The sequence below is a fragment of the Lissotriton vulgaris genome, chromosome 11 (genome assembly GCF_964263255.1).
Source record: "Lissotriton vulgaris chromosome 11, aLisVul1.2, whole genome shotgun sequence".
Classification (NCBI taxonomy): Eukaryota; Metazoa; Chordata; class Amphibia; order Caudata; family Salamandridae; genus Lissotriton; species Lissotriton vulgaris.
The window spans coordinates 861,567,285-861,592,471 of NC_141699.1; the positions used below are offsets into that span (position 1 = coordinate 861,567,285).

A 25,187-nucleotide genomic window follows, 5' to 3' on the forward strand; every position below is an offset into this window, starting at 1 on the left:
CTATTCCACACCCTCCAGAGGATCTGCAATCAATCTCTCGGTTGTGGACTCGTTCCCAACCCCTGGAAGCAAGCGCTCATCACCCCGCTACTGAAGAAACCAACTCTGAATCCAGAATGCCTTTCCAACTTTCGCCCCATATCACTTCTGCCCTTTCCGGCGAAAGTGATAGAACGATGGGTCAGCACCTGCCTCTCAACCCACCTCGAGCAGCATCACGTTCTGGACGACTTCCAATTCGGATTTCGTCCAGCCCATGGCACAGAAACAGCAGTGCTTACTGCCATGGAAGAACTTCGAGTGCGTGCAGACAGGGGCCAAGCCGTGGCCTTGATCTTATTAGACCTGTCTGCCGCATTCGATACTGTCAACCACTAGACCCTGCTTGAGGGGCTGAGAGAGGCTGGGGTTGATTGCACGGCCCTGCTCTGGTTTCACTCCTATCTCAGAGATAGAAAACAGGCCGTATCCCTCCCTCCTTTCCAATCTGCCTTCTCCCCAGTCCCTCACGGTGTACCCCAGGGTTACTCTATCAGTCCGATCCTTTTCAATGTTTACTTAAAACCACTGGTCACTTTAATTAAATCCCACAATATGACTACAGTAAACTATGCAGACGACACCCAGCTCCTTTTCTCTTGGGAGGGCGAAGATTCCATTCCTTTGGAAGCCTTCCACAACTGCCTAAGAGACACCGCAGGCTGGTTACACCGGAACTCCCTCCAATTCAACTCCTCGAAAACCGAGGTTCTGTTCTGTCCTGCGAGCCGTATACCTCGCCTTCTGCCTGCGGAGTTCTGGCCCCCGGAAAACCCAAACAATCCGCTACCTGTTGCCAGCGTTCGCAATTTGGGCGTCATGCTAAATAACAAACTTAGCATGGAAACGCAGGTTACAAAAACAGTCGCCACCTGCTCAGCCCTTATGCGCTCACTGCGCAAAATCCTGCCATTATTACCACCTCCAGCCCGAGCATTGATAGTCGGGTGCACTATTCTGAGTCGCCTTGACTATTGCAACGCCCTCCTGCTTGAATCTCCCTCGTTACTGTTGGACAGACTCCAACGAGTCCAGTCGGCAGCCGCCAAACTGGCCCTTGGATGGACCAGGAGATCCTCGGCCACCGCTGCCTTGGCCGAGTTGCACTGGCTTCCCTTGAAGCAACGAATAGCCTTCAAGGCCCTTTGCTTGGTCTTCAAGGCACTACACGGTTCTGGACCAAGACCTCTTCAACACCTGTTCTCTTGGTACATCCCTACCAGAACGCTACGATCCGCGACCGCCTGCCTTGTGAAAGTACCCAGATTTAAGAAGGCCAGGATCGGGGGAAGATCTTTCAGAGTAGCTGCTGCCAAGCTCTGGAAAAGTCTGCCTGCCGACATTCGCCAAATTCCACAGCTCCTTTCTTTCAGGAAACGAATAAAAACATGGCTCTTCCCCCAGCCTTCCACCCCCGCCCCCCCTTAATCAACTCCCATCGCTTCTAACCCAGGAGTAAGCTACCAGCGCCAGGATACCTGCCAGGTGACAGTCGCGCTCTATAAATGTTTTAAATAAATAAATAAAAGTGGGGGTAACAATAGGATGCAGACCCTACTCTCCTACACGGCTGACCCTCTCTGGGTTGCCCAGGATTCAGCAGGGACTGGAGGCTGTAGTATGCAGCGGTGTGTCTGAGTACCCAGGTAACGCCTTGGCAGTGAGCAGCACACTAATTTGGGTGGGCAGTGGAGTTGAACAGCGCCCAGCGGAAAGCAAAGGAGGTTGGGGGCCTGAGTCTGTGGCTGGGCTGGCACAAGCTGATGCGGGCGCTGTAAATGGCCAGGCCAGGCCCGTCGCGCCGCAGTCTCCGCTTCCCTCACGGGATCACCGCCGAAAACCAGGGAGTCATAGGTGAGGGGCTCACTGCAGTAGATCTGGGAGCTGTTAGAAGGCGCAGGTTGAAACCAGATGGCGCATCGGTGCCGGCGTGCAGTCCGGTGCCGCGGCCTAGCACCACGTGTGAGGCTCGGGGCTTGCGTAGTGGCAGCGGACGCAGAGGGCTCCGAGCAACTCAGCGCCAACCTCCCGCTGCAATGTAGAAGCCGCTCGGGAGAAGACACTGGAGGTCTGGAGAGGCTGAAAGTTACACCGGAGCAGGAGGGCACCTCGTTTAGCAGGCGGTAGGGTATTTGGGCAATTTTCCCCCCGGTACGAAGAGGAGAAATGCAGGATATTGAGGCCGAGCTACCGGAGCCTCACAGAGGAGCGGCCATTACGGTTGTGCGCCACCTAGCGCCTCCCACTCCGGACATCTTCGGTGAAGGATCCGAGCACCAGTTTGATGCACAGGGGGCCGAGGAAGAACAAGAAGAACTTGCATCTATTGCGGAATCGGACTCCGAGATGGAAGAAAACTTACCACAAGGTCAACGTCCCGTGAGTACCGAACACCCCTTGCCCCAAAATCCCTATCAGCCCAAGCAAAAGGCTTCGGTTCCACCCCCACCTTCGGACCATGGTCGCCACCAAGAAGATGTTTCTGACGGCCCGAAACGTGTCACTAAGCCTTCCAGCTCTGGATCGAGTTAGCCAAAGTCAGGCACCGAGCGAAAACCTTCAGGCTCGAAGCCAAAAACCACTTCAGAGCCGAAACCATTGACACCGAAATCAAAGATGGCTTTGGAACTAAAATCTTCCGCACCAAAAAGTCACTCCATGCATTCTGAATCAGAGGACACACTTTATCATATTCCTTTGAATAGAAAGAATGTAGGTACTAACCCTTCTCCTCCTCCTCCTTCACCACGTTCCCCTGCACCACCTTCCCCACCATTGGAGCATTTACTCATTACACCAACTAACTCTCCACCACCACCACCACCACCTGATGATGATGACACGGGAGACAAAATGTTACCAATAGATAGCTGGAAGGATTACAACACTGATTTACCGACAGGTTACCCAGATATTTACCCTGCAAAGCCTTCCCCTCCAGACGATAATGTGGGATTTGTAGAATTACTTGCTAGAGCTGCAGAATATTATGGAGTACAGTTACTCAAGGAATCTCTAGAGAAAGAGTTCTTATTTGAAACACTCAGTAACACACAAAGGGCTAGCCAGACTCTGCCTATGCCCAAAGGTATGATGAGACATGCTGATGATATTTTTAAGGACCCCATGTGTGCTCGTATTCTCACCCCCTGAATAGACAAAAATTATAAACCTGCTCCCTCAGATTGAGCTTTTTTTACAGGACAGTTACCACTAGACTCTTTGGTTGTTTCTAATGCCCGTAAACAAGACAATTCACAAACTATAGGGGATGCTCCCCCTACAGGCAAAGAGTCAAAACTGTTAGACACCTCTGGTAAAGGAGTAGCCGCCCAAGCAGCAAATCATTGGTGCATTGCTAACACCCAGGCCCTACTAGCCAGGTATGATAGGGCATGCTTGGATCAAATGGAGAAACTGCCCCAATATCTTCCAGATGAGTATAAAGCAAAAGATCAGGATTTAGTGCAGGAAGGGAAGCTCATCTCAAATTCATCAATTAGATGAGCTTTAGAGAGATCAACACTAGTGTGTTATTAAGGAGGCAGCATGGTTAAGGATTTCGGGTTTCAAACCTGAAGTCCCACAGTCTATTTTAAATACTCCATTTGACAAGGAGCATCTCTAAGGGCCCGAAGTGGATAAGTCATTGGAAAAAATGAAAAAAGATACAGAAGTAGCCAAGTCAATGGGGGCTCTGCTGTCCACTTCTAATCGTGGCTCCTTTTGTTGCTCCTTCTATCGTGGCGGGTCAAAAACCATGTCCTCAGATAATACTACCGCCTCGTACAAAGGCCACAATCAATCTTCCACTACAAGAGGCTTCTTTAGAGGAGGATACAGAGGTAACAATGGCAAAGGTAGGGGCAAAGGTTCCACACCACATAAATCCCCCTCCCCTAATAAGTAGTGACTTGCCTACACTTCCCCCGATCATTTAACACCTGTTGGGGGACGTCTTCTACAATTTCTCTCTATTTGGCAACCTATCACCACAGACAAATGGGTGTTAGGAGTTATCCAACATGGTTATTGCCTGGAGCTTACCAACATTCCTCCAAACATTCCACTACGCTCTCACAAAATGTCACCAGAACATTTACACCTACTGAAACAGGAAGTCCAGTCTTTGTTAAAAGGAACCATAGAGCCTGTACAGTTACAATATCAAGGGTCGGGCATGTATTCCCTACATTTTCTAATTATCAAAAAGGATGGCTTTGGTTTCTTGAGACCTATTCTGGACCTCAGGTAACTAAACCACTACATACTGTCAGAGCATTTCCACATGGTGACACTTCAACAAGTGCTCCCACTTATACAGCAGGATGGCTTTATATCTACTTTAGACTGAAAGGACGCATATTTCCCCATTCCAATTCATCCCACTCATCGCAAATACCTCAGAGTCATGAAAGCGGGTCACCATTACCAATTCAAAGTACTACAGTTTAAAGTCCTAACTGCTCCCCGGGTATTTACCAAATGCCAGGCAGTAGTCTCAGCCAATTTGTGAAGATAGAACATCCTCGTATTCCCATACCTGGACGACTGGCTCATCAAAGCCAACACTTACCAAATGTGTCCCCAACACACACAAACCACTATTCACTTACTTCACCAACTAGGTTTTACAGTGAACGAGTTGAAGTCTCACCGACAGCCTTCCAACACACAAACCTATCTAGGAGTCTTCATAAATGCTCTAGCCTCTCCCAATACAGCCAGACTTCACAGTATTCAGTCGCTTCTCACTCGTTTCATCCCAACCAATCATTACCAGCAAGAGTACTCATGTAATTGCTATGGATGATGGCCTCTTGCATCGTAATTGTTCCCCACGCAAGACGTCTCATGTGTCCCCTTCAAGAATGCTTAGCAAGTCAGTGGTACTAGTCGCAGGGTCAGTTGACCGATCTAGTTTTGGTAGATGGCAGCACCCATCACTCTCTGCAGTGGTGGAACCCACAAAAACGTATCCAAAAGGCTGCCCTTTCTCGAGCCTGTTCCACAGACAGTGCTAACAGCAAACACATTGCTCACTGGTTAGGGTGCTCACCTACAAAATCAAACAATCCACGGGTTATGGAGTCTAAAGTACAAGAATCTCCATATAAATCACCTAGAGCTACGAGCAGTGTTTCTAACGCTCAGAGCTTTTCAAACTCACCTCATAGGCAAAGCAGTCCTAGTCCGCATAGATAACATGACAGCAATGTACTATATTGGAATTGAAGAAAAAAAATGTGTAGCCTTTATGCTGGGTTTTTTAAAAAGTATTTTAAAGAAACGGAAAAGCTTAACTCTGTGCTAAAATGTATGCATTTTAAATTATACTGTTATTGTAATGAATTTGTTGCTTTTATGATTTTATGTATTTTAAAGTTGAATAAAGCTTTTTCAATTCCTATGTACTATATACAGAAACAGGACAGGGCACACTCTCTCCAACTGTTACGCCTAGCACAAGGTATTTAGAATTGGGCTATACACCGCAAAATGTATCTCCTGGAAGAACATCTTCCTGGAGTAAACAATCAGATTGCAGACCTTCTCAGCAGACAGAGACAGCAAATCCACGAGCAGGAACTTCATTCTCAGATTCTCCTCCCCTACTTTCAGGAATGGGGATTCCCTCACATAGACCTGTTCGCCACATCCCAAACTGAAAAATGCCCAAGCTTCGCCTCCAGGTTCCTACACCTGCGATCCAAAGGCAATGCCCTATGGATGACCTGGTCAGGGATATTTGCTTATGCTTTTCCGCCTCCCCCACTCATTCCGTTAATAGTTCGGAAGCTCAGACAAACATCCCTCAAACTGATTCTCATAGCTCCTACATGGGCACATCAGCCTTTGTTCACCACTCTTCTGCAGCTCTCAGTAGTTCCACACCAAAAGCTGCATCTCAACTCCAGTCGCCTCACTCAGAGCCATGGAAAAATCAGGCATCCAAATCCCAAAGAACTCAACCTAGCGATTTGGCTCCTGAAGTCAGTCAGTCAGTCAGAAACCTTTATTCGATTCCAGATGAATCATAAAAGTTCACAAGGAAGACATACAATCATAAAATAAGACAATATTTATAAAAAAGCATAAATAATATCTTTCGCAGACAATAAAACACCTAATTACATACTTTTACATTGCATATCGTTTCCTCATTATAAAAACAATTTTTATAAAACTAAGCTACAAATGTAAACATTTGCTAGGGAATGTAAATAATGAAAACCCTCTTTATGGGAGCGGAAACAAATTTCATTTAAAATTGATTTAAGAAAACGCGCCCTGGGGTCTGTATATAATGTGCAAAATAACATAAGCTGCCTAGTATTTTGTTGGGCTTTTTCAAACAACTGCAACGGCTTCAGGTTAGCCACCGCTTTGGGAGTATAGTGCATTATAATCTATGCAAAGCATGTGATCTACTGCTCACATGCCTTGAACGGATCACGCCACTTACCCAGTAAGCATCTGTTCTTGGCATGTACAGCTGTTGATTCACATGTGCCCATCCACCTCCCTAGTCTCCTGTAGTTGTTGCAGTTTATCAGTCTACATACATATGTATGGGCGTCTCTATTCTACACTTACTAACTCCATTTTCACCCTCTGCGGGAAAAAAATCTAACAATGGACTTGATGCCCGTGCGCACTATCACCGAAAGGAGGAGTCACCTTACCTCATGACTGGAAAGACTTCTTCAAAGAAAAACAACTTGCAAACATCCGGACCCAACACTAGATGGCTGGAGTATGTAAAGCATGTGAATGTACAGCTCTACATGCCAAGAACAGATGCTTACCAGGTAAGTAACATTATCCTTTTCTGTGGGAAAAAAGTGTTCCATCATTTCCCGCATAGGTAGTGATGCTTAAAACGTAGAACAACTAGAAATGCATGTAAATAACTGATCCTTCTTCAAAATAGCTAACTGAAAAAGTAAAATTAACTGTATAGTTCCTTTTCAGATAACTGATACTCACCATCTCATTGTGTGATGTAGATACCAGGGATACTTTCCAAGTGTCTCACAAAAGATTTCTCAATTGTTATTTTTTTTATTTAGGCTGCTAATGATTCTCTGTGTTTTTCTCTCTCATCAAACTTTCAGATCAGATTTTGTTGAGAATGTCTTGGCAGTGCATCCCTCTGATGTCCTGGACATGCCGGTAGACCCCAACGAACCTACGTACTGCTTGTGTCATCAGGTGTCTTATGGCGAGATGATCGGCTGTGATAACCCAGATGTAAGTGCTTAAGTTCACCAGATATACCCTTAGGATAATGTAAATCATCCACAACATATCCTTATTGACCACGGATCCCTCAGATACTAGCTATCGACCCCCACTCAGCTTATGGGACAAAGCCAATGCAAACGCACAAGATGAGGGTAAGGAACAATAAGGTGTTGCTGTTTGGTTCCAAAGTCATTGATGCTATCATGCACTATCATCCTCCCTTCATCTTAAGTTATCCTCTGCTCATTGAAAATAAATCAAATTAGCTGTGTGTTTTCCTTGTGAATATCACTGTGAGGAGGTTATAGGTTGACTGACCCCTTCTTTAGTCAACGGCCAAAACTTTTCTTGAGGTAAACACAAAAGCTTTCCGAACCCTCCCCGATAGCTGGTTCAGTTATGCAGGGCTTATGAATCTAGGATGGGTTAAAGCCACAAAACTATTCTTATAACTAAGTAACCATTCCTTTTGTTTTCATTACCTGCCCACACACACAAACTCAGATCAGGATAGTCATTAAGACCCTCAGGAGGCCTAGTATGATCCTGCCTCGCCACATGAGGGTGAAGATCCTTGGCAGCCTGGCCTTGACTGGCTCCATCTAGAACTGAAAAGAAATTCAAGCTGGCACCTAATGAGCCATTTTATATAAGGGTTATAAACACCAGATTTCCCGTAGTATCTACCGCCAAATAAAGGGCACCCACCCAGGGAACAGGAGAGACACTTCCACTCTATAAAGAAAGCCAGAAAACTGGTGCAGCTGGAAAGTGTGTTGCAGTGGGATAAGAACAGTGTGGCCCATAGTCATCTCTGCGGGCCTCTTTGCAAAGTATGGCAATTACTAATGGGCGTAGATGGAACAACTAATCAAGGAGCTCCCTGAGCCCTCTTGTAAATGCGACAAAGTTAGCGTACTGGGGCAAGATTATTTTAAATGCTAACATTTGCTGTCCATTTGATGCAGCAGGTACAGCTTGAGAGAAAATGAACAGAATCGTCATCCTCCGAAGACATCCCTGACTATGAGTCTCTGATTTCCGTCCTAAGGGCCAGCAGCACACCATCAGTTTCCCTTATGATAGTGAACTCTTGTTTGGGCCTCAATTGGACACCTTGATGGAAATCAAAAAGGACTCAGGCACTGCAATGCCTTATATGCTATCCAGACACAAATCAGAAAGTCTGTTTTCTGGTACAACAGGTGAGAGGGGGTGCTGGTGCAACACAGCACAAAGTACCCAAATCACTTCATACCTGTAAGGGAAGAGAAGGAGGTTACTCCGTCCATGGTGGGAGGAAATAACCTCTGGGCAAGGAGGCCTTTTCCAGCAAGGATACTGCTTGGATTTCCAAACCACACCACAAAACATTTCACCTTGCTGTCACACCATCAGTCAGGAATGTCTGAGACTTTTTCAAGAGAGGGCGTAAGTGCATCTCAGCAAGGGCACCATAGAACCTGTTCTTCCACACCGAACGGGTCATGGTTTAAACACTATATACTACCTCATCCCAAAGAAGAAAGGCTCCCTAAATGCCAGGCACCTAAATTGTTACATATTGTGGAGCACTTCTAGATGATCACCATGCAGGATGTCATTCTGCTGCTCTGCACAGGAGATCCTATGGTGAACCTCAACCTCAAGAATGCCTACTTTCAGATCCCCATTCAGCTGTCACACGATCGCTACCTCAGATGTGGGGTAAGTTGACAATTCGACCAAACCAAAGTTCTACCCTTCATAGTCCCAGCCAAAATGTTTTTACCAAGTCTTTAGTAGTGGTTCCAGCACACCTACACTGCAGCACAATTCATGTCTTCTGTATAATAAAGATTGGCTAAATTAAAAGCAGTATCTAGAATGACAGCTGTGTCACTGTTACAGAGGTTAGTTTTACAGTCAGTAGCAAAATGTCCCATCTCTCCCCAAATCAGATCCAGATATTTTTTTAGGGGCAATATTGAACAAGGTCACAGGGTAAAACCTATCCCGACCAAGAAACAGTGATGGCATTTCAGTCAGTGTTCTCTTTTTTTTTCATGTGACATCCGCTAACTCTGAGAAAAATCATAAACTTGTTAGGGATGATGTCCTAATGCATTGCAATAGTGCTGCATACTAGACTCATCATGTGTCTACTACCAGAGTGGCAAGTGTGCGGAGATTATGGAGGAGAAGTTCCTCACTCTCACAATGGTTAAGGTGGCAACAGTCCCTTTCAAGAGGTATAAACCGCCACAGCAGGACCCACAATTTCTGGAATCTAACTCAAAACCAGATTCTATATTAACAACTTTGGTCAAATGTTGACATGCTTTGGCCCCGGAGACTGCTGCACCACTGGAGAGGGAAAGTAAGAGCATTGACACTACAGGAAAAAAGGAGCACTGCTGTGACATCATTAACAAATGCCAGGGCACTGCTCTTCAGAGAAGATATGAAATCTTTCATAAATGACCTTCCTTGAAATAGACCACAAGACTTCAAGGAGATAACGAAGGAGGGCTCCCTTGTCTTTAACTAAGTCGTTATTGCTGCAATAAACTACGGCTGAGATAGCGGTTAGTGGCGATTGTCACAGAGATTTGCTCAGGGAGTCTTCATGGCTTCGCTTAAAGGTTCTCAAACCTGACACTCAAGTGAAAATAATGAACCTCCCATTCTCCGGATCCTCCTTATTTGTCATCAGAAAGAGGAAGAGACGATACAAATAACAAATGAAGCCAAGACCCTAGACTTGAGGAGGCAAATATGTTGTTAATGACAGTACAAATCTAAGAACAGTTGATACTTCCCATGGAGGGTTGAATCCCCTCACTGGCTTTATCAGCTACAGCACCACCACCAGCAAGGTCAATGGGACCACTATATAAGGAGGCTGTGAAAGGCCAGTTGAGACCATCCAGGCTTTAAAATACATACGGAAGGTGCTCCTCTGGAAATTGTCTCCGTTCGAGATTTCAGTAAGGGGGGTGGTATCGCAACAATTAAGAGTGAGAAACAATCACGATGGACAAGTGGGTACTAAGTATTGTTGGTCATGGATACTTTGTATCTTTCAAGGCAAAACTACTGCTTGTTCCTTCAAAAACAACATCAAAGCACCAAATTTCCATCTTGATAATGCAAACATATATTCTGTTAAAGAAATAGGCAATCAAACTGTTACCATCTCCGCAAAACGGTCATGAAGTTTACTCCATGTACTGCCTGATTGAAAAGAAAGGTCAGAAAACAGGTTAAGCTGATACTAGATTTTCTCTTTACCAACAAGCACAAAAGAAGAGAAAAGTATTGGATATTCACTCAACAGCAGATTTATCCATATATAAAACAAAATAACTGATTGTCTGTTATAGACCTGCAAGATGTTTACTTCTACAATCTCCGTAGCAGAGCATCACAGAAAAAATCTAAGGTTTGTTGTTAGAAACTTGCACTTCAAATACACAGTGCTACCATTTGGCCTCAAGACAGCTGCACACACGTTCCCCAAATTCTCTTCCAGGGGATACTCACCAATAGTCATAAGCACCAAATAGTCCTGCAGAGATAGATATATATATATATATATATATATATATATATATATATATATATATATATATATATATATATATATATATATATGTAATATGCCTATATATAATATGCAGCCTAAAAACATTACTAGGCACAAATATGCCACAACTGTATTGTAACTTTTTTACATTTGAAATAATAAGGAAACATACATCATGAAATGTTCATGATCTAGAGAAAGAAAACTGCTTTCAGTTTGCTTTGAAAACACAGCCTTTATTTTCAAAGGTAAAAAGGCAAGATCATAGAGGAAGAATTAATCTAGAGAGGCTGCATATAGAACCGTTGGAAAAACTGGCGCCATGCCTTTAAGACCACCAGGAAGCCCCAAGGCTCCCATCATGCACCACAGGTGACAATTAGGTCAATTCTTTTTTACAGCTCCTTCTGAGGATCCTGGAGCATTGAGCTCGCCAGTTAGTGGTTTTTTATCACTAATTGTTGGTCTAAAGTGAAACTTTTTTGTTTCACTCGACGTCTTTAGTACTTGGGGTACTAAATCTTTTGTGTTTTTCTGACTTTTGTCTATTTTTTCCTGTCAAAATGCCGGCCTTATTTAATAAATGCCCGGCCTATGGAAGAAAGATGGCTAAGTCGAACCCGCACTCGGTCTGTATTGCTTGTCTACCTTCATCTCACAAGCCAGACCAGTGCTACTACTGCAGTAAGTTTTCAAAAAGAACCCTTAGAGAAAGGGAAAAGATTAAGCTGCACTGTATGCAGGAGAGAGGAAAGGAAGCACCAAGTGGCCAGAAGATCATTCCTCAAAGAAGCCCTCCTCTCAGAGCAGGCTGTAGCACAAAGAAAAAGGTGAGAAAAGAAAACACCGGTCTCACACGCCGTCGAGAGACAGATCAACTTCTAAAATACCTTTGTGCTCCGAGTCAGCGTCGAAGTCGACGTCTAAGCCCCCTTCGCCGTCGAAGAGAACGACTTCAGGTCAGAAGACCCGTGACAGGCCGAAGTCGACACCTCCGCGTAGACTGTCCAGGTTTGGCTCGCCTACGACGGCAGGCAGTTATGGTTCGACGTTGACACATCAGTGTCGAAGCCCGTCGCCGAGAGTGTCCGAGACGACGTCAAGAACACCACCGACGTCAAGAGTGCCACATGCATCGACCGCGACCCGAACACTGTGGGACTCGACACCGGTAAGATGCAGTCATTCTCCGACTATGCGTCAGCACAGGCGATTGCTATCAAGGAAATCGCCGTCGAGACATTGGACGTCGAGACACATGGCGTCGACGCATCTGTCACCGAGAAGGTCGACGTCGAGGAGGTCGACGTCGAGACCCCCCATTTTACCCTCTGGGCCTAGAAGGTCAGGAAGATCGCGATCAAGATCGATGCCGAGGAGATCGATGTCGAGGAAATCGACTTCGAAGAGATCTCAGTTCAGTCACAGGTCTCCTCCTGCCAAAAGGCCTAGGGCGAGATCGAGGGACAACTCTATGCCGAAGGACGTTCAGGTTGTGACCTCCAGGAGTGTCTCTTCCTCCCCGGAACTCCAAATAGTGCAAGTCACTCCTGAAACCTCGCCAGTTCCGGCTCCCGTCCCTATAACTAACATCTCCCCGAGATGGCTGGGGAAAATTTGGAAGATCCGTAGGATGACAAGAGCTTCGCATATTCCTAGCAGATCCAGATCTCCGATAATACAGTCAGTTCACTCCTCTGAGAGACGTGAGGTCACCGACTCTGAGAAGGCACAGATCACGTTCCCCTAGGAGTTGGGCATCCAAATCTCGCTACCGCTCTCCTAGAAGACGAAGCCACAGATCTTCTTCGTGGTCCTCAGACTCCAGACCATCGAAGGCAGACTACTCTCCTACTCTTTCTTCCACTCCAACGAGTAGAGTATCGCCCATTGATGGCATTATAACCTTTAATTAGGTCCTATGTAGGGGGGGTGTGAAGCTTCAGATTAAGATGCCTGTTTCTGTTCCTGCAACGTCAGTCATCTTTGAAACGCTTCATCACAGGTCTTTATCTATGCCTTTGCTTCCCCTGGTACCTGGCCTAATAGAACCTGCTCTCCAGAAATTCCTGACTCCAGCGTTGGTGGCGGCGGCCCGTCGCGGATCACTAAGAAGTGCAAGGCTTCTGAGCAGGACCCACTTTTTCTTAGAGCTGATCCCCTCCGGACTCGGTGATTGTGTCAGCGGCGCGGAAGAACAAGATGGGGGCAGCATCATCTACGGTACCCCCGGATAGAGACAGTAAGGCCATGGATTCCATCAGCAAGACCATGTGCAACACCTCAGCATCCTATATGAAAGTAGCCAGCACCTCGACCTTACTGGGTCGGTACGACTGTTCTCTGTTGGACTCTCTCTACCGCTTCACATAGAAGCTGCCAAAGGAAGAAAGACAGGACTTCCTGGAGGACCTCCATGAAGGGGGTTTAGTGGCCAATCAGGTCATCAGTGCAGCAGCTGATGCCTCTGACTTAGCTGCCCTTGGATACTCACTTGGGATTTGTGCCCGTCGTTCTGCCTGGCTGAGACTGACGGGTTTGAAGCCAGAGGCTCAATATCAAATCCTCAATCTCCCCTTCAATGGCACATTGCTCTACGGCTCTCATGTTGATGACGAAATGTACAGGATGAAGACCGCACTGGACACTGTGGTTCTCTGTGCACAAAATGTTGTTCTAATAATTTAATGTACAGCAGGAGGATGCTAGTAAAAGAGAATCAGCACCAGCCGTTTAGGCTGTACTCTCTCAAAATACAGCTAACTAGCGGTGCTTGAACCAGTCATTTGCAGAAGTGTAGTTGATTGGTTTCGCACTGTTGCATTATTCATTGAAAAAATAAGAAATATAGCTTCAAAATGAGCTTGGTGAATGTCACCGTAAGCACTTTATTGAGGTGCTCCACAATTCATGTAAAAAGTAATTTTAAAATAGCAGACCACAGTTCCATTTATAACATTACTAAAACAGCAGTGCTTGTTGTAAATGTAAAAAATAACTTCGATTACAGGATAGTTTTATGGCTACTACCAATAGACATTTAAATTTCAACTTTTCACTGTCCGCTCTTCTGATCCCGTACTAGGGGTACCAGTCATTGTGCCTTTAGAGAATTTCTTAGAGGACATATCATCAGACAGTTATATTTTTTGTGATGTGATCTTCTGTGAATTTTTCATTTTCAAGAACACCTGAATTATCCATGTTGTTTCCCATGTAATAATATTGAGGGCCACTCTGTAGCTTAAAATCTAGCTTGTGATGTTTGGTACCAAGTCCCATGAATCCACGGTATCCAATTCAGCTGACTAGAAATACATGTTGGGAATTACTGGTGTTTGTTATTGCACCATGTTTTAGTTTTACTTTCAAGTTATTTATTGCAGCTTTTTTCACTCACTGTCCTTTAGTGTCCAATTGAGTGGTTTCATTTTGCCTGTGTCGACCTCGCCACAAAGCCAAAAGGCAAATGGTAAGTAAGCACTTCATGCCTCATTTTCACTGTTATCAATGTTACTCTATGCTCCTTTGCCTCCCTGTCAACTATAACTGTCTTAACATATGTCTCCTAAATTAAACAAAGTGTTTGGTGCCCTTCTATGCTTTCACATCAATTCCCTCTGATTTCTGCTTTACTATCAGCACATATTTGCTCCTTCAACATAGGTACTTCTTTGCTTCTCCACACTTTCACTCCTGATTTTTCTTCTACTGCATCTATCTTCACAACTCCTGCTGCCTCTCTGCTCCAGTTTACTCTTTCTGCTTCAGTTATGCTGCCTCTCAGCTTTGAATGCATCACCTTTCATCACATTTGACACCTGCTTGTTCATCCTGCCTTCCATCCGTCCCATCTGATTGAAAATTGGGTGTGATAATGGCCGGGCTATTAAAATTTTAATGTGGTCTCTTTATACTTTCTAGAGGAATCCTAAAGAAGCTATTCCTCTGCTTGTACAACTTGAGCTTTGCTAACCATTTCCACCTGCCTAGAAGACAGGAAAGAGAGTTTTTTGTCTTTGTTTGTTTTTACTTTTTTGTGTGGTTCTAAGCTTTTGTTTGTGCTCATACCTTCACCATTGGGGCAGGTTTTTAAATCTAATTATAATGAGGTGTGGGGGGAGAGGGGGCTTGATTTAGATTTTGGCGGACAGGGCACTCCATCGCAATGGCAATGAAGTACCTTGTCTGCATCACTCTCTTTCTGCTCGCTCTATTTTGATCCGGGCAGACTACCAGGTTTACGTCATTGAAATAAAATGTACTCCATCTGTGTTAATCTGCCACGTGTCAAATCATGCAAACATTCTCAACAATGGAAAGATATCATTTACTAGTCTTCGTTGCCAAAGATCCTCTGCCCTAGCTCCCGTCATATGCTTTCTCCATAGCTAATATTGTATGTCTTACTAAGTGGGAATCAGTCTTCAGTCCATATTGTGGTCGTTGCATAAAGCAACATAACTTTTTTTGTAAACCACAGATAAAAAAGCCTTATTTCTCCAGAGCCTTTTTCAGTATGTGCTTGTAAATTCTTTCCTTTCTCTGTGAAGACAATAGTTTTCCGCCACCTATGGAAACATCGGTGTGTCTAGGGTGTTATTATTTTTAATTTATTATTGTTATTGAGATAGTAACATTTCAACAAAACAAACTGACAAAGAAAGAAAAATAAATGTATGAAAAAGGTGGATAGGGCCTGGTCTCAGATTACCTTCATACTTAAAAGAAATTTTGAAGAAAAGCTGATGAGAAGGTAAAGTTCAGTGGGCAAGGCAGCCTGCAGTGTTTGAGGAGGCCTTGTTGTTGTTGGGGAACAATTGCACAAAGTCACAATGAAGATTTTTATGTATGGACTTTTCACTTTATTGGAAGTCAAAAATCTCCAGAAGGACGAAGCTGCAGCCTGTAGCCAATGAGGGCTCCACGAGAGTAGCTGCTGAGTAGAAGAATGTAGGAGGACTTCCATGAAATCAGGCACACGACGATGCACCTTGTGTGGATCTGGGGCCCAGTAGGTTCCGTCTCCTGTCGATTTTCTGGGGGAAAATGTTTCAAGTCCCAAGTTTCGTTTTTTGGCTGTTTGGGCACCTTTAACGCCACTTCCAAGGGTCCAAGACTGATAGGGAACAACGTGGAGGGTAGAACTCAGTTCAGGCAGGGTCCAGGTGCAGATTCAAGGTGGTTGGAGCTTTTTGTGTCCCTGTAGCTCACAGCAGAAAGTTAGCCACTCGCCTTGGAGTCACTCTGGTAGCCCTCGGATCAAGCATCAAGGCAAGCACCAGGGAAGTCCTCTGAAGATGTATAGCCAGCTTCAAGAAGCAGGGCCGTCCTCTGGTAGCAGCATGGCTGTCCTCTGAAGCACAACGCAGCAGGGAAGCCCTCTAAGTGCAAGGCAGTCCTTCTGGGGGTCCTCAGTTGGTCCAGGAGTGACCTGAAGAGTTGGTATGGGGGTCCAATATTTATAGCTGGTGCCCGCCTTTGATGTGGTAGAAACCTTGAGGCCTTTCTATACCTGGTTCTTGAAATGTCTCCATTTTCCTACACAGGTTGCAAGAGGTCTAGGGGAGACAAGACTGGTGTCAAGTTATATGTGATCATGCTGGACACAGCCCTTTTGAAATGTAAGTGGTGCAAGAAACAGCACCACCCCACCCATCCTGGCAGATGGCCCATCTTGCCAACATCTAGTCTCCCTTTGTCTCATTGTCACAGAGGAATACACAAAAAGCACAGCTTCCAGCTAAACCCAGTGGTGGCCCATCACACAGGCTGCAGGCAGCAAATGTTTAGGACAAGACAATGATAACTTTCTAAAAGTGGCATTTTCAGAATTGTGGCTTAAAATCCCACTTTATTGTTAAAGAAGATTTTAAATTACAATTCCTTTGAGACCAAAAGTGGCATTTCTACCTGTTGCCAATCAAACCGTAGCACTTCTCAAATGTAGTAAGGTAACCCAATGTCATCATGTGGGAGAGGTAGGTCTCACAGTAGTGAAAGGGGAATTTTAAAGTTTTTCTCTACCAGGACATGTGAAACTTAAAATTAAATTACAGCTTTTTAAGTACACTAACCCCTATGGGCTGTTTAGGGCCTACCTCAGTGGTGACTCATATGTATGAAAGGGAAGGTTAAGGACTTTCAAAAGTTGGGTTTTGCCAGCTCGAATTCTCAGTTTGTTTTAAAACGGCAGTACAGGCTGCAATGGCAGACCTGAGACATGTTTTAAAGGGCTACTTAAGTTAGTGGCACAATGAGCGCTGTAGGCCTGCTCATAGCATTTAATTTACAGCACGGTGTAGATGTGGTACTATTTTACTAGGGACTATTAAATGTACCCATTGGGTGCAAGCTACTTTTACCATGTTTAAATGAGCACTTAAGCACTGGTTAGCAGTGGTAAAGTGCACAGATTTCTGAAGGGAACAAACATGAAATTTTGAAAACAGGATGCAAGAAGGCAAAATGTTTGGGGAAGACCAAACCAAAGGCTGTCAGGTCTAATAATATATAATTTCTAAAACCAAGTGATTTGTTAATTAGTTTGCTGAACACATTTTTTAGGAACTATTCCACTACCTGTAGGTTATCATCATCATCATGCCGAAACCATGTATAGAGGCTTTCTACTTACATTGACACCAAGAAAGATAAGCATGTTGCCAGTGTACATCTTGTAATTTGATAAAAATATCTTATGCATCCTTTATGCACAATGGGTATCCTTATGCATGTGGATGTAACTGAATGTGTATTTAGACCTAATATTTGAGGTGCGATGGAGACAGGGCATGCAATAAAAGGGCTGCCTGGTTGAGGGTGTCCTGATTTATGAACTTTAGGTACTAGAGAAAAATTTGCATTTACAGGATGTTATGTTATCAAAAATGTAGTTTCCTCATCTGTGAGTAGGTTATTTTCTTTACAGGCAGTTACTTGTTTTAGCCAAAGGTTTGCAATGCCCTTTTGGGGTGGGTGGACATTTCTGCCATAGACCTCTTTCTTCTGCTTTCAGTTGGTCACAAAGGCACCTCTTCAAATCTAATGAAGAAACAAGTGGTACTACAGAAAACCATGGACATCGAAGTGAGATATGCGCCATCACATCTTGGTGAAAAAGAATCAGACTGAGTAGGGTCAGTCTGACCTATAAATACCAGCAAACATGTGCCACCCCTGTTTCAGGCCCATTCCTGTCCAGGTAGGAAACTTAATGTGATACACTTTTAAGGGAAGCCCCAAGTCAAAAACCTCCATGTGATGCACTTGTAAGGAAAGCCCCAAATTTAAAAGGCGGGTGTCCTATGTGACTGGATGACCTTTTCCAACCCAATAAAGGTCTGAAGGTTCATTACGGGATACTCCTTTCTGGTACGATGACCGAAGTAGGAGAACTCTGGGGTTGATCATTAGGCTCAAGCCAAATCACCTCAAGATAGTTGATAGGACTTTCCTGTATTTTTTTTTCTAGAGGTTGAGCAACTCTTTTTTTATAGGATCCTGGTACCTGCACATTTGTACAACTCTATCCTTTCCATGGCATCTATTGGGCTTTCTGCCACCTTGGGGGGCAGATCGGGGGTAATTAATGCCCCCCAGGGGGCAGAAAGACTGATGCCCATTTAAATAGGATGGGGGCATGGCAATGCCCATGGTGGTCACCCCATCCCTATATTTAAATAAATGAATGAGTCCCTGGTGTCTAGTGGCCACACTGCCCCCAGGGGCGCAGATTGTGGCAGAAAGACTACTATCCCATATAAAGGGGGGGCACGGCCATGCCCATGATGAGCAGACACAACACTATATTTTTTTTTTAATCCTTTCCCTGGGAAGGTGCATCATTGGAACGGGAAGATTCTCCCATTTCCAATGATACCTCCCCAACCTCAATCGGTGCTCAGGGGGTTGAGATATGCCCCCCCTGAGCTCAGATGCAGCGAAATTAAAACGAACACTTCAGCTCGTTTTACTGTCACTTTACTGTAATGTCATCAGTGCATCCTGCCCAATGATCATCTTAACAAATAACACTGCGGCTGTTTGGAACGCTCTTTCCAAGCAGCTTGACCTTAACCCCTTCGATGCGTGTGACAAGGTCAACTCGTCATGGGCGTTACCTGCGCTGTGTGTGTGACGAGTTGACCTTGTCACGTAACGCAGGATTTTTGAAATCTCAGCACTCAGCGGTAAAACCGCTAGCGCGCATGCGGTTAAAATGAAATAAGGGAGTCCCTTTGGTGCAGCCCACCTGAGGCAGTAGCGTAACAATACCCCCGCAGCCCCCGGGCGTGTGGGGGACCCCCGAGCTCAAGGGACCCCCTCTGGCACTGTGCATGGGTGGCTGGCGAGAAGCCTGAGAGCTCCTGTCTAGGTCCAGAGCATTGGGGGCCCCCTCAATTATCTTTGCATGATGGCCCTCTCAAGTTTGGTTACTCCACTGACCAGAGGGGCCTTTATTTACCTCCCAAGTGTCAGCCCATGGTCGACACCCACACTGGGGAGGTGCTGCTGGCGTTGGCCAATGGGGTTTAGGGAACAATTCAAAATTGACAGAATCTCATTCAGAAACAGTGCTAATTTTAGTAAAGTATGTGTTTTTATTTTTTTTAAATCAACCCAATAAAATTAGGTTAGAAATTTGTTGAAACTTGTCTGAGGTAGTGTGAGGAATTTCTCTAGCTGTTAAGAATTCAGCCAGTGAATGATTTTATTGCAAAAGCATCGCACTACAATAAAAAGAAGAAATAAAACATTAAGATCACAAATGCAACTGATGATAAGAAACGATACCTGTTTTCAACTTGCTACAGCTTCTCAGCACTGGACGGAGTTGTTTGACTGGAAACTGCTGTCCCAGATAAAAACCATGATAGCATAGCTCATACTGTAGCCTTGCCCACCGATGACCCTTTGCTCAAATACAACTTTACCACCCAAGAATCTTTTTTTGACTATAGAGGACAAGCAAATTCCCAATGCCAAGGGGCCTGTGCACACTGCCAATTCAAAGCTTGAAAATTCAAGCATTGGGTAGGATTCAAAAGTTCTATTTTAAAACATAGCTGGGATCGCACATAAACTTCGAGATTCAGAATGGCTAGACATGATCAGTGAATACGAGATCATCTGTTTGCACGAGACTTGAGCATATGAGCACACTTTTTTGAATGGTTTTTATGTTATTTCAACCTTTGCTGCTCCAACCCCACATGGTCACAATAGCAGAGGTTTATTAACTATGATAAGCACAACCCTTCCTTGTAAAATAATGGGCGCGGCCATTGATTCGACTTTTTTTCAAATTATATGTATTAAGCTGGGGTCTTTGCCTATGGTAGTTTTGATACATTTTTATCATAATAATTTTGATGCATCTGACTGTACAGATATAGACTCCTGGGGAGCCGCGCTTGACAAAATCATTGAAAAATCCTCAGGGGATTGTTGCATATTCTGGGGTGGAGATTTTAATCTGAGACTGTGCTATTCCACTAGTAATCTTGTCTGTGGGTTATGAGCGGCTGACTCTCCGGAGTTTACACATTTTAACCATAGTTTATGTCGTACTGTCTTAAACACACTCATGATAAAACACAACGTATCTCCTGCCATTGACTCATCAATTAGTTCACGAGATAGCCAGGTCACCTACACGGTGAAAGGTTCTGGAAGCCTAATAGACTTAATTGTGGCCTCAATAGAGATAAGAGGTAACCTCATTGATTATGTTATTTTACCCACCAAGCTGAGTGACCATAATCCCCAAGTACTTTATTTAAAATTGGGATCTACATCCTGCGCAACTACACAATTTGCAGCAGAGTACTCTAAACATCAGGGTCTTTGACGTAGGTGGGCGGAGGTAGACTCAGGGGCGCTACTAAGACAGTTGGTGGGTAGATGCACGAGCAAAATTGGTACCTGTCTAGGCAGTGATGTCCCCTTATTAAGAGCGTTAGAGGCATACCTTGAAATCTTCAGACAAACATCTGAGTTGCTAACATACAAAGCATCCAAACGCCCAAACAAGGCCACAGAGTGGTTTGACGGTCACTGCTTAATGGTACACAAACATCTCAAAGAAGCATTGAAACCCCTACCCAGAGACATTGAGAACCTCTGCGCCTGTAGACGCACATACAAGGCAACACTCTCCGTTAGTAAAGCGAGCATTAAAGGGGAGGCCTAGGACCAGTTGGCGAGGGCCTGTGTAGAGAGAGACTCAACTCCCTTTTGGAAAGTTGTCAATTCCCTGTATTTTGCCCAAGACCACTAAAGTATCACAGACAAGCCCGTATTAGCTCACACTTGGGTATCGCACATCCCTGTGTGCCATGCCCACAAAACACTGCCCTGGCATACATCAGTCACCCCTCTAGGCGGGTGCCTTTTGCCAGTGGTGAGGGCACAGGTGCATGATCCATATACCCCTACAGTCCCCAGGTCCATTCCTCGGCACTGTAAGTGCAGTGCTGCCATTAAGAGTATATGGTGCTGGGAGGTTGTCATTACTAGCTCCACAGCCCCATAATGGCTACACTGAAGACTGAGAAGTTTGGTATCAAACTTCTCAGCACATTAAACCCACACTGATGCCAGTGTGTGATTTAATGTAAAATGCACGACAGAGGGCATCTTAGAGATGCCCCCTGAAACTCGACCAACTCCCAGTGACCTGACTGAGTGGCTGCTGAGGCTGCAACCCCCAGACATGTTTCTGGACCCCTCGGTCAAGAGCTTGCCGCTCTCGGGGGCCTGAAACAATGCACATCCTGGGACGGGGAGCCAAGCCTCCTCCCCCAGGATGGGCAGGGTTCACGAAGGAGAAGCTTCAAAGGCATACCGCCTTTGTGAGCCTTTCCAGACCACTTGCTGTGCTCAGCAACTGGTCCCCACTGGTTCTACCCCCCACTTTGGGCGGGAGACTCAGTGGGAAAAACAAAGTGAGGAAGAGAGGTGTGCCCACCTCTGCCAACTCCACCCCTATGGTGGTGGAGGCAAGGTGAAGCACAACCTCGAGTCCCCGCCATCTTGAGGATGGGGGAACCCAGCCAACCAGGGGCAGGCTCCTGCCCCCTCCCACTGGAGAGTGGCAGAATAGGGGATGTACCCACTCCAGGGAAGGGACCCATTGGTCCCTGACCTTTACCTACCTGTAACACCCCTACATTTTGAATTTAGGGGCACCCTGAACCTTTCTTCCTCAGATCCAGCAACAACAAGAAAAGAAGAAGGACGAGAAGCTGTGCAGAGCTATCAAGAGGATGACGCCCACTGACTTGGCCCCAGCCCTACAGGCTTGTCTCCCCTCGAACCTGCTCCTGCGAAATGCCAGCGTGTCCAGCTGCCACCAACCTCACAAACCCCAGATTCACTTTCCCAGCTGTTTCTCCTGTGAACACCGGACATGTTTGAACTGCAGCTTCTGGTGCCAACTAGCAACCGTCAATCCAGCACACTCTGCACCCGCTGAGCCCGGCCCGTGTTTGAGTGAACAAACACCATGAGGAGGTCCCCCTGGCAATCCTGACCCGACATCCGGCGTCCCCTGACCTGCCTCAAACCTCCCGATGACGCCTGCAGCCTTAATCCAGAGGGCCCCCCCTACAGCGACCTGAGCGGGTAAGAAAATCCGACGTCCAAATGCACCCCTGCACCCGACGCCCCACGGCCTTGTGTGCCCAACCCAGCGGTGCCTAACCATCCCTCTACATTCCAACTTACCCCTCGAAGTGGTTTTCTCTCCTGGAAGATCCTCGTCCCCGAGCCTGCAGTGTTTCTTTGTCCACGAGAATTCCCATTGAAATCAACAGGGCACCCGACCTCAAAACAGCACCCTGCATTTGGCTGCCCTAGCGCCGCTGAGGGTGCCACTTTGGTGCTAACTTGGTCCCCAACGTGCATGAGCTTAACCCTCGGAGCTTTGCTCCCACAACCCTGTGGCCTGCTTGCCAGCCTCCACCAACCGGAGTCCCCCTATCCCCCATTGGATAACATTGGGCCTCAACACTGCACCCGGCCGCCCGAGTGCCGCTGAGGGTGCAACAACAGTGCATCACACCCCACCCGCCAGCTCTGCTCCGCCAGCCTCGGCCTCGCCGCTGTCCCCCGCATCCAACAAATGACCTCCGGCAGCAGATCCTTCTCCTACCGCACCACCAAGACCTGGAACACCCTCCCTACCCACATACGGCAGACCCAAGAAAGACCTACTCGCCTTCAGAAGACTCCTCAAGACCTGGCTGTTCGAGCAGTAGCAGCACTCCCCCCCCCCCCCCCCCCATAGCGCCTTGTGACCCTCACGGGTAAGTAGCGCGCTTTACAAGTACTCTGATTGTTTGATTGATTGATTGATCACTGGGAGACCCCTGAGTCTAACCCCAAAACTTAACCCAAAAGACTGATTACTTACCTTGAAACCGATAAATAATTTTTCCTCGTAGGATAACATTGACACTTTTTTCTCCCAAAAAAGTTTCAAAGTGTCGACTTTTAAAAACTGCAAATATTCCTTAAAAATCAGCCAAATAACCAAAACGCATTTTCTCAACTGTTTTCAGGAAATGTCTCGGTGCTGAATCCAGGATCCAGCACTGAGTAAGAAAAAGTAATGATAACCTAACTTACCTCCTAAGTGAATGTGTCAACTTTGGAAATGCAATAATATTCCTTAAAAATCGTACCTTTAACCAAAGCGCATTTACTCACCTGTATTTAGGAAATGTCCCAGGACTGAATCCAGGATCCAGTCCTGTGTTAGCAAAAGTAATCTGAAAAGTTATTAACTGCATTTTACTTAAAAAGCCCATTCAATTGAATGTACTATACCTGCAATGTGTTGCAAACTGCTATCTTAAAACTGTATCCAAAACCAGTACAAGTTACACTGCTATTTTGTACTGTGTACATACAAGTAATTTACTACTGAAAATAATTTTTATGCATACCTGCACCAGGCTTGCTTGGTTCTAGAAATAAAACTACAGTATATTTTTTTATATAAACCAATTGGCCTAGAGTTCAGTTCTTGAGTGTGTGAGACCATTGGCTGACTGAGTGTGTACATCAAATGCTTTACACTATCCTCTGAAACTGCCTTACTGCTCGACCAAGCTATCACTTTAGAGAGTAAGGTTCTATCTAACTTTAACCTCTACCAAACCTCTGGAGACCCTTGGACTCTATACACACTGTACCTTACTTTGGTGCAGTATATATAGAGCCAGTTTCCTACACTGAGTGGTCGAATCCGATGGAGAGTGGAAACAGAGGAGGGGAGAGACGTAAGAGGGGAATACATCCTCATTGCTCATTGACCTCTTCAATCTCGACATGTCCAGGTACATCATGACAATATACGATAAAATCCCTAGTGTCTAGTGGTTTTCAATCCCTGTGAGGGCAGCTCAACCAAAACAATAGCTGAATTGCCCCCAAGGGAGGACGGAAAACAGCCAAAACATTATGCCCAAAAATTAGGAGCGACCCTTGCCCAATGGCCCACTCCTCAACATCTACAACTTTTACATTCCCTGTTATCTAGTGATTTTCCACCTCCCTCTGGGGGCATATCAGCCTACAACATGTCCGAGCTGCCCTGGGGGGAGGGGGGGGGGTGTCCGAAAACGACCAAAACGTTCCAAATAATGAGGAGAGACCTGCTCCCCACATCAAAAGAACATCCCTGGAGACAACACAGGTTATGTCTGAGGTGGTAGGCCAGACTAACCCACTGGAGGCTAGATGGCATATACTGTGTGTGACTGGGGCAGAAACATGGCCAAAATATTTTAATGTCTGGCTAATGGTTGCAGCCATGGTTGCAAATCGGAATATAGCCAGGGCTTGGGGAGCAGACCGAACCACACAAGTTGCATTTTGCAGAACAGATCTTGACTGGTGTTGTGCAGCCGAAAAGGTGGTGTTCCAGAATTGGGGCTGCCCAAGGAAGTGGGATAAGATTTGGGGCCGGTGGGTGTGATATAGGGGCTACTGAGGACTCCACTGGATAAATGATAAGGTGGGTGAGCCAGGAATCTGAGGGACTTACTATGTTAAGTAAAGACATTGATGCCGGAAATAATTACACTGCTCTTATATTCGAATTTATTGCCACTCCTCGTGGAAGCATAAGACGGGTGCCAGCCGGGAGTGCGCACCAGTCTTCCCCCCATGAGGGGAGGGAGGTGCTAAGACGTGCTGGACACGTCCTCAGCACCTAAGTGCCAGTGCTGAGGACATGTCCTGCAAGTCCTTAGCATCCAAGGAGTTAATTAAAGGAAAAAACTGCAAACAAACAAAAATAATAGGGGTATGTATCTCTCTC

General features: G+C 45.7%; 1 protein-coding gene across 1 annotated transcript in view; it reads left to right on the forward strand.

The window, feature by feature from the left end:
* Positions 1-25,187, forward strand: part of ING5 (inhibitor of growth family member 5) — a 575,011-nt gene that overhangs the window by 539,831 nt on the left and 9,993 nt on the right. The window contains exons 6-7 of the mRNA XM_086944006.1: positions 7,158-7,293; positions 14,266-14,327. Coding sequence (XP_086800132.1) covers positions 7,158-7,293; positions 14,266-14,327 — 198 coding nt within the window. The remainder of the gene's footprint in view (positions 1-7,157; positions 7,294-14,265; positions 14,328-25,187) is intronic.